The sequence below is a fragment of the Xiphophorus couchianus genome, chromosome 8 (genome assembly GCF_001444195.1).
Source record: "Xiphophorus couchianus chromosome 8, X_couchianus-1.0, whole genome shotgun sequence".
Lineage (NCBI taxonomy): Eukaryota > Metazoa > Chordata > Actinopteri > Cyprinodontiformes > Poeciliidae > Xiphophorus > Xiphophorus couchianus.
Genome location: NC_040235.1, coordinates 22,739,528 through 22,749,924, shown reverse-complemented (window position 1 = coordinate 22,749,924; position 10,397 = coordinate 22,739,528). Strand labels below are relative to the sequence as shown.

Below are 10,397 nucleotides of genomic sequence, written 5' to 3'. Positions count from 1 at the left end.
GCCAATCTTCAGTGTTCAGAAGACTCATCACTGCCCCCTGGAGGCAAAACGTGACCACGACTGAGCAGCAAATGTGTTTTTTTTTTGTTTGTTTTTTTTGTGACGACCTTAAAACATGTAAAATTGTAGATTAAATAATATGACCATTTTTTTAAAAACTCTGAAGTATGTTTCTTCTCTTTGCAGGGAGTCTGACAACACAATGTGGTGATGGTGTCTGCAGTTATACAGCCGGTAATTTGAAAAGCAGCAGTAAAAAATCTGTCATTAAAATATATTTCATGTCAAACCTCTTCCAGTAATCTTATTCATTCATGTTAAGGTTACATTATGAACTTTCGTCAGGGTCGCAGGTGCTAAAACTTATTTTATTTAGCAACTGCTGAAAGCTTGGTAAACTATACTGCCTTACAAATGAGGGTTTTTTTATTTGCCTTCGTGTTTCAGTAGATTTTTATTTGAGCAGCGTATCTTTGTAAAGTTACAATAAGCTTTGTTTCATGTAATATATATATATATATATAGATCAGAAATAATTTGCATTCAAATTTTCCTGATTACAGGAGAGACGCTTTTTTTCTGTTTGTGACAGCTGTCTGATTAGTGTCGCTTCAAAGAGAAATTCTCGCTCAGGAACCAGAAAGGTTGTTCTTTTTTTTTTAATCCCTTGGAGGAGTGAGGTATTTTTCTTTTTCATGTTGTCTGTCCACTGTGGCTTCACATGCTGCTTTGCTGATTCCAGATAATGAGTGGTCTCTCTCTCTCTCTCTCTCTCTCTCTCTCTCCTCATTTCGATCCACCTGTCTTGAGCTAGTCGGGAAAGGCAAGAGTTTCAAACCTACTGGATGCCAGCCTATCAACAACATTTTATTTATTCATTTAATTTAGTTTTATATATATATAAAAAGACGATGACAACGCATTTAAGAATCTGATTGTTTTATTGCTCTCATTTAAATCACTACTTCATAGAAAAAACACCCACACTTTAATTCCTTCGGAGTAGCCTGACAGTTTAGCACATACGATGCGTGGCATAAAATTGGTTTCAGTGTCACAGCACAATAAATATCATAACAGTTATGGAAGCAGAAGATGTACAGATTACCGAAACAAAGAGATAGACCCCAGGGGGGCGTTTATTGGGAGGGGGGAAAAAATGCAACGTTAACGGTCATTAGCTTCACATTTATAAAGAATAAACATACTGTGAGAGATGAATCAGAGCCGTTTAGTAAGACAAATGACAGGCAAAATAGAGAGAATATTGTAATGTTGGAAGTAATAAATATGCTTACACACCTCAAATGATTTGGATGCATGAATACACAGATATATGTTAATCAACCTTGCATGAATCAGTTTGGTACCGGTGAAGAGCATAATTGAGCCGGAACATTATAAATGTGTTTGCTAAATGAAAATCGGAATACAGTGCTGCGACGAGTATTTGTTCAAAATTACGACTTTCTTTTGTTTTGGCTTTTCAGTCATGTGTTTCAGATTGTCAATCTAGTTCTAAGAGGAACCAACCCCATGCGAAAAGTGTGAATTAGCTGCGATGGACCACATTTGGATGCATTTTAATACTCCAGTTTGTTAAAAAAATCAGCAAATAAATCAGGGAAAAACAGAACAAGACCTAAACTGCCGCAGGCCTCAATTAAGACTCAGGGTTCTTGACTTAAAAACAAGAAAGAGATTGGGTCAAAACAGCCACCATGGGAGAATTCACTGGCAAAAAACAACAAAAAACAGGAAGGGCAATGTCACATTTTTTCCAAAAACTATTTTATTCATCCCTAACGCTTTTAGGAAACTATTCTGTGACTGAAAGAAACAAAAGTGGAACTTTTTAGAAGTTATTTCTGCTGTTAGAGCATCTCAGGGGAAAAAAAAGGAAAATGCAACTTCAAGACCTGAACAACGTGTAGTAATTCACAAAACCAGAAATTCTGCTCATCAGTTTATGACCTTCAGGTCAAGTAAAGTCGGGTTATGCAGCAGGACAGTGAACATCTGAAACACTCACCCAGTGAAAGTCCAGACTTTCCATTGAGATGTTGAGGAATTTCAATGGGATCGATTATTTTTCACATAATGTTGGGTCGATTTGTACAGGTTTTTCTCCAATAAATAAATGTTTAAAAAAAAAAAAAGACAAAAGATTGCTGGTTTTGCTCACTGAGATTTTCTTTGTGTATTTCTTTAGATGGTCTTTCACATTTTTATGTCGCCAAAAAGCAAAAATTTCAAAAAAAAAATATCTGTAAGTAGGCAAACACATTTTGCAACACTGTATACACCTTTTCTGAGTTTTTACTCCAAAAGACAATGAATCAGTAACCGGTCTGAATTTGGATTTGCATTATTTGGAAAAGAAAAAAAAAGAAAAGAGTACAACCTAAAAAATATTTAAAGATTAAATATTAATCAAATCATCAGCCTCTGTATAAGATCAAATTGTAAATTAAAAGCTACCTAATAAAAGAATCGATTGTCTCGCGCGCCAACGTTACACTGAATTCATGAGGCGAGCTAGAATGCTTTTTTTCTCCTCGACTTCAGTGTTTGAAATATCATCAAAAGGACGAGTTGCCATATATTAGTATTAATGCCATGTTCACTTGTTCAAATGCAAACATCAAAGTACTATATTATTTGGTTTTCTTTAAATCAGGTGGATTTACCCTTTCACATATCTGCTATTTCATTATTTACAATGATAAAAAAATAAATAATAATAATATAAGTCACCAAATGAATCTGACATGTATACAGTGCCAAATTGAGGGGATACGGAATAAATCAGATTAGTGTTTGATCAGAAACCATTGCACAATAAACGCATTTCAATCATAAAACAACAAAACAAAACAAAAAACATGTCTGGCACCTAAAGAGAAGAAGAGGTAGAGCTACGTGAGGGTTTCAAAAATCTAGGACTCTATAAACAGGGAAACGACAGATGAGTGGAGGCAGACCACTGAGAAGACAAAGTGAAAAAAAACGATGTCCACCTCTTGCATAAAATCCAACCAGCAAGCTACTTTATTGAGTTTAAATATAATAAATATATAGGAAAAGGAAAAGGAGACTGGAAAAAAATTTAAGATGAAACCTGTGTTGATACTGAGACGAAGCTGCTATCTTTTATTTTTGAATTTGTTGGAACAAATCTGTTCAAATGTTTATAAGTCGGCTTGTGACTTTTGCATAGATGACTTTGTGTAGGCCGTTTTGTTCGCAGTGCGTGAACGGAAGACGTGGATCCCAGTGACGTTCAGGTGAAGATTTCTTTCTAAGAGAAGAAACTTGCATGCAAGTGTTTCATAATAATAATAATCATAATCATAATAAATTAAAACTTTGGGTATAGGTATGTACAGAATCAAGTCAGATGATGTTCTGTTTGTTTTTCAGCCGACAACGCTGAAAACTCAGTACCACCAAAGTGTTAAGACGAAATACTTCCAGCTATTCGGATTCAAATCCTCGTGTGAATTGTGGTAGAAATAGCCGCCACGGATCGGGACTGTGGTAATAAAATAAAAGCTCAAATGAAATAAAATAAGAGCATGTTTGCAGTGTTGTGCTGCTTTGTGTACAGATTTCTTTCACAGTTCCGTTTCAGAGCTCTTCTTGCCGAGGAAGCCGTTCTCCTCCCGGTCGATCCGAATTCGAGGTGAGCCGTGTGAACCGCAGCCGAAACTGAGAGAAAGACAAAAAAATAAAGAGACATGAAGCGTCTCGCCGTCTTCATGTCCCCCAGATTTCTTCGCGTTTTGTCACTTTGCGACCACAAACCTCAATGCGTTTTATTTTTTCCTAAAATAAGATCTAGTTAGCCGCTGGATTCAGCCCTGGTTAGTTACTCTGCCACATCTCAATGAAACTCTTGTGCAATTTTTGAGTCCAGTCAAAGTCCAGAACTGAGCTAAATTGGGAGTCTGTGGTGATACTTTTGCAAACTTTCGCTTAGGGCTGAAACGACTAATCGGATTAATTGTGATGAATCAACTGTTGAAATAATCGTCAACTTAGTCAGCAATCGATTAATCGTTAACTGGAGTACACCCATTTAAAATATGGCCATTTGCTAAAAGAACGACACACTCAGAGTAGAAATTAAGCAAAAATAGTGGAAGAAAAAAAGAAGTTAAGATCAAAAAAATTGTGAATATGTTCTACCCAGAACTCCTCTTAGTGGTTTCACTTCAAATGTTTCAAATTCTGTAAGAAAAACAAACAAAAACAAACTCCTATTAAGCATATTTTAATATCAATTATTAGTCAGTCAATCCAAAAAAAAAAAATCAACAGATCAGCCCGACACTGTGGCCCTTTCAAGCATTAATGTCTGAGCTTTTCATATGCTGATGTTAGAAATATATATATATATTTTTTTAGCTGCAGATACATCCTTCGCAATAAAACATTTCCTTATTTTAAAAAGGAATTGAGTTTGAATGTATTTTTCATATTTCATTTAAAAAAACTTAAATAAAAAAATCTGCAGAATTGGCAATTTTACTTTTTTGATTAATCGATTAATCGTCAGAATAATTGGTAGATTAATCGATAAATAAAGGAAACGCTAGCTGTGGCCCTACTTTTGTTAACTTATAGGTTCTAATTAGTAGTGAATCTTTTTTAAAACAATATAGGACAGCTGTGCAAAAGGAGGATGGTACTCACTTACACAGAGGGGGAGCCAAAGTAGTGTTCAGCACGGTGAATGGGGGTTAAGGACAGTTTGCGGCGAATCTCCTGAGGGGGGAAAAAAGAAACGGCAAAAATGTTTTGGCAAAATCTTAAATTTCAAGTTAGGCTGCAGGAGCAAAAACTGGAGAAGGGAGAAAGAAAAGGAAGCAAGCAATGCAAAGCTTTTTTTATTTTTATTTATTTTTTCTTAGGGTTCCAACATGAACTCATCCGCTAACGGTTTGAGCTGGGCAGGAAGTCAGAGTCAGAGCTAAAGGGTGAGCGCGGCAGGAGAAACTTCGAGAAGCAGAGTCTGAGCAGCTCTCTTAGTGGGAGCGAAGCAAACCCTGGCCAGTGGTACTCACTATCCAAAGATTTATTCCCCAACATGGGCTCCTGTTCCATCATCTCCATAGAGATTTTTATAGAGGGGATATTTTCATGGTAGGGGTAGTCGGACTGTGGGAGGACGGAGGGACAACATTAACCGCTGGAGAGCTACTTTCTGACACGTCACATCAACAGTGGAGTCGAGAGAAAGTGCAATTTTTCTCTCATTTGTACTGCCGACTGTTACTTACGTAGTCAATTTCACTGTCGATGCTTCCCTTCTTCTTGTTTTTCTTCTTCTTCTCGTCCTCCTTCTTTTTCTTGTCCTTCTCCGGGATCACGTCGTCCAGGTAGCTGAGGTCGTGCTGGGAGAACAGGTAGTCCATGGCCTTTCGTACGGCAACTAACGCCAAAATCTAGGAACGGAAGCGCAGGGAAATCATTCTCAACAGAAGGTTGGAGAATTTGTCAATCCGTAGAAAAAGGTATCGCGCTAAACGCATTGTCAGTATCGGTCGATAATACATCTTATAGAATATTCAATGTAAAGGATATTTACTGAAGTCCTATTCAAAACAGCGCAGCGTTTCTGAAGATGTAGGCAGAGGAAAAGGCTTTAGCGGCTTTACTTCTCATGATTAGATCGGTGGCATCAGCTAACTCACTCTTTGGTTACCTAGCAACAACCTGCAGAGCAATGTGCACGGCAACGACTTCGGTTTTCGCCACCGTGCCTCGTAACGGCTTAAAGTATACAACGGCGTGGAAAACCGTGGCTGAAACAGGAAAGGTCATGCTACCAGTTTGGCAGTATTTCAGATATTTAAAACAGAAAATACCTAATAATCAATTACTGACATCGACATTTAATCGATATAGCTGTTCTCGTGATACGTTTTTCCAGACATACGGTCCGGCTCCGTCCTTTGCGCTTCAGTTTTCACTCGGCTACACGTCAGGCGATCCTCACCATGACGGGGAAAATGATGGCGGCAACGGTGGACTTGAGGATCCAGAGCAGAGCCAAGCACAGGACCTGGATGAAGGTGAAGAGGTGGATCCGTCTCTGGGGGACGTGGCGCAGGTAGATGAGGTCCGGCTGGTGCTTGGCAGGCATGAGGAGCAGCAGCAGGCGGTCCATGAACTGTCGGTTTTTTTGGTTTCAAAGCAGACAGTGAGATGAAGAAAAGTGAAATAAAAAGAAATCACTACTTCTGTTGTGTTTTTGTTCTTTTCTTTAACCACAAGAGCGTTCAGAGAAAGGCTGGCGGCTGAGAACTGGTTCGTAACTGGTTTTAATGGAAGTAAAAAGCAACAGCGAACAAGTCTGTCATTTTACAAAAGGAGGGCCAGCCCGTCACAAATCTCTATTCGGCTGTTTGGTTTCAATTCTGATCAGTAATTTAAACACTAATGGACCAGAATCTACACAAGAACAGGTGATGCTACAGATACAACAGTATTAATATGCCAAGAATATACAATTAAGTTATAGATGTAGTTTATACAATTAAGTTATAGATGTAGTTTATACAATTAAGTTATAGATGTAGTTTATACAATTAAGTTATAGATGTAGTTACTCCTTCAATAGTTTGGCTCTCTTCAACTTACGTACATGTGTTGCTATGACGATACCTAGTGCCTACGAATACTGGTATTAAATCCTCTTCGCCATTTTCCCCCATTACAGCTACAGTGAATGTAATTGGAAACTTTTTTTTTTGGAGAGGGGGAAAATGTATGTGACAGCCCACAATAAAGTGGCATAACTTTCATAGGAAAATGATTTGAGTGTTTGTAAATAATAACACTATTCTGAAAAGTGTGGTGTGCATTTGTATTCAGCCCATCCTAGCACACAAATTTATTTTGTATTTAACATAAATGCGCAGTTTTCTCCTCAGACGACTCATATTTTTTTGCAGATTTTGTAACAAAAAGAAATTTTCACAATTATCCACTTACTGATGGTTTGCTGCACAAAGTTTCAACGAGCAACTGTGACGTTTATTATTGCAACATCAACTGTGAGACGCATAGAGGGCTATGAACAAGGCACGGTAAAATATAAGCTTTGTATAACCATCTTATAAGAAGCTAATACAGTCATAGACTTATGTGGCGAGTACCAATGCTAGTTAGATTGAAGCAACTCACCTGGACACCATTGAGTGATGCCACACCCATATAGAGGAACACACCATAGAGAACAGGCATCGGGATGAACTGCAGACAACAAAGCAAAAACGATATCCATTTTATACATGCAGATGGATGTAGTATCAGTAGCTAAAGCTAAATTATAAATAAGAAAATAGAATAGTTTTGTGTGTTAAAGCTCCAGCTAGTTTAGGCATTAATGCTTTAAAGTAGCTCACAGATAGCAGATTAGACAACAGTTGGAGGAAAAACTACTTTTCCACACCTGGAAAACAAAACGGCCACTAGGGGGCGCAGCAGCTCCAACAAAAGCCTCCTCTTAGGTTCTTTCCCAACTTAATGAGGGAATGGAAACTCTACCCTCTTCTCCAACTGGAGCTTAAAGTCCTGATGAATGTGCCTTTTTTTCACATGGAATTAGTCCAGGTACGGGGGCTACTAATCGGATGAACGGAAGATTCTAAATGATTTTTAAAAAATAAAGACAAGTGAGGAGAGCTCGTCCTAAAAGGGACGGACTGTAATCCGCGTTTCCATGGAGGAATTAGGAGCTGGACGGAATACCTTTAGGATAGGAGCCATGAAGACAGAGAGTCCCGTCAGGAGGAACACAAAGATGCCAGTGACTCTTTGTTCCCTGGATGGGGGGAGGAGGGAGAAATAGGAAAATCAGCATCATTTGTAAAGCCTAAAAGTTTTCACATGCAGGGACTCTGACTTCTGAAACTTTATGATGGGTTCTTAGCACGTAAAAGGGGGTAAAACTTCATAAAAACAATGTTACGGAAATTTCTGTCATCAGCTATAGAGACCAACAAGGACGTCATGGAAACTGATCGGAACTTTTTTAAATTCTTTTTTTTAGGAAAAATGTTTTCCTGACCTGAGCAATACAGCAATTAGTTTGATTTTCACACACTGAGTGTATTTATATGCCACAAATGTATAAAAAAAAAATCAAAATATGAGATTTTTAATAGAAGCGCTTGGTGAGATCCTTCTCACTTAAACCTGAAAACGCGTCAAAAACGGCCACAAGTATGATAAAGCAAAGAAATAAAAATGGAACCAACACTCACCTGACGCCCAGGAACTTGGGCTGCTCTCCGGGGGCGGAGGTCTGGGTCTCCATTTTCAGAGAATCGATGTGGGCGATGGAGATGACGGTAGCAGCTACGTACCATGGCAACCCCATGAAGGAGCAGAGTATAATCAGGACGGCCACCCAGAACAGGTCCAGGTGATAACCGGCCCCTTTCTGGGCACGAAGAGACAGAAGACAAAGGGTTTCATAGGGTTATCTACTCGAGTAGATGTTATTTTTTACTATGACGTACTTTAGAATTTTACTTGAATAATCCTATTATGAAGCACTGCTACTCTTACTATAGAAAGATTTCTTGATACTCGACCCACAGCGAGTGACTTGGTTGGATTAAAAATGAGCTTATTTTTACCAAAGATTCACACACCTGCATTGTGTGTTTTATATTGAAATAATTGTTTGGGGGGGCGGAGGGGGGTTGTTCTTTTGATTGTCTTGGTTGTTTTGTACTTATTTATAGAAATTATTTTCACTTTGGTCTTTAAAATACCAACATTTCCACATAACTTTAGGTTTTGGCTTATCTAATGATGTATTTTTTAAAAATATTAAGTGAGTGACTCGGTACTTGAGTTGTCTTTTAACCAAATGTTGTTGTTTTTTAATCCGAGGACTACTTTTTACTTTTACTTGAGTAAAAATATGTTGAAGCAGCGCTACTCTTATCTGAGAAAAAAAACTTGGCTACTCCACCTACTTCTGTTCACAGAGAAGGTTAGTGTTATTGGATGTTGATGGCGCCTGTCATTTGCGTCAGAGCGGTGCAGTGTAAACGTTTTCAAAAATATATTTTGAGAGGACTTTCTGAAATAGACTAATGCAAATTAGTACACAATGAGGAATTGGAAGGAGCATATCTTAGAAGTAGCAATATGAAATGCCTGGCACTACTTACTAAATGTGTTGGCCTTTCACATAACATGTGGGAAAAGCTTAAACAGTTGTGAATATTTTTGTATTGTATCTACCCGCCTTTGTGAATGAATGAAAACCAGCTTAAATAAAAAATGGAGTCATTTCTCCCCCATGGACTAAAATGCCTCATTTATTGTCTTCACCGTCTTTTTTCCAATGTAATTTAAAAGTAATTATTATATACAGCTCCAGAATATTTCTTAAAAAAGTGGTTCAACAAAAGAAGCTTTTGTCCCTTCACAAGATCAAAATGTTCAATTTTCCTTAAAAAAAAAAAAAAAAAAGCGATTAATATTCCTTTATTTAATCAGGTAAACCCCGTTGAGATCTAGATCTCATTTTCAAGAGGGACCTGAAACAAACTTCTGTCTTACATCATTAACAAACTAATGATGTAAGACAGACATAAAGATCTTCTTCCTACATTTAACAACATTTAGGTGAACTGCCTACCTTTAGCTTGTGTTCTTTCCTGTTCACAATCACCGCAGTGATCTGTTGATCCATGAAGATCAGAATCGTGACCAAGAGGGCAGGAAGTGCAGCTGCCAGGTACACCCACCAGGGGTTTCCTCCAAATGGAGGAATAAACCAGCCCCGTGCTGGATTTGTGGGCTGAAAAAAGAAGAAAAAGCATTAGTTGTAATGGCGAATCCACATGCAAGAACACGGCTAACATCCAAAGCATGAAATCAAGAAAGCAGGTACCCGAACACGCCGTAGGTTTTGATTACTTGTGCATTATTATGTGCAAAGAAAGCCGCCTCTGTGCTCGCAACTAGGAGAGCGTCGGTTCTCATATCACCTGTAATCACCTTTAGCCCACTCCTCCACGAAAAGGGAGGGCTGCGGGGCCTGCCGGCCGTCCAGCATTTGAGCTCAGAAATCTCCAAGCATGCCTGTGTCTTAGTTTCAAGGTAATATGTGTCCAACTGAGCAAACTACAAAGAGCGCATTGAGCAGGGGACTTTAAAGAATTAGGGAGGCTTTCTTGCAGAAACATGGATCATTAACAGTGTAATCTAAGGAAACAGCACTCTGCTCACCACAGCATCGGCCTTTGTCTAAGGTGGAGGGGGGCGTCCAGCGTGCATCTTGGGGGGCCCATGTGAGGCCCCCCGGGACTGATTTCAGTTCAAGAACGGCATGCTTGGCCAACCCAGCACAGGTGTCTGATGTA

General features: G+C 38.6%; 1 protein-coding gene across 5 annotated transcripts in view; it reads right to left on the bottom strand.

Annotated features, from left to right (window-relative positions):
- Positions 1-3,603: 3,603 nt before the first annotated feature.
- LOC114149448 (electrogenic sodium bicarbonate cotransporter 1-like) overlaps positions 3,604-10,397 on the bottom strand; it is a 37,029-nt gene continuing 30,235 nt past the window's right edge. For 3 of the 5 annotated variants that reach the window (XM_028025319.1, XM_028025321.1, XM_028025322.1), the window contains exons 18-26: positions 9,671-9,832; positions 8,277-8,455; positions 7,762-7,834; positions 7,195-7,263; positions 6,005-6,178; positions 5,286-5,450; positions 5,070-5,163; positions 4,699-4,770; positions 3,604-3,711 (exon numbers count right to left, since the gene is read on the bottom strand). In XM_028025319.1, the coding sequence (XP_027881120.1) occupies positions 4,727-4,770; positions 5,070-5,163; positions 5,286-5,450; positions 6,005-6,178; positions 7,195-7,263; positions 7,762-7,834; positions 8,277-8,455; positions 9,671-9,832 (960 nt within the window). In that variant the 3' untranslated portion in view covers positions 3,604-3,711; positions 4,699-4,726. The remainder of the gene's footprint in view (positions 3,712-4,698; positions 4,771-5,069; positions 5,164-5,285; positions 5,451-6,004; positions 6,179-7,194; positions 7,264-7,761; positions 7,835-8,276; positions 8,456-9,670; positions 9,833-10,397) is intronic. The other 2 variants (XM_028025320.1, XM_028025323.1) reach the window with 2 other exon arrangements.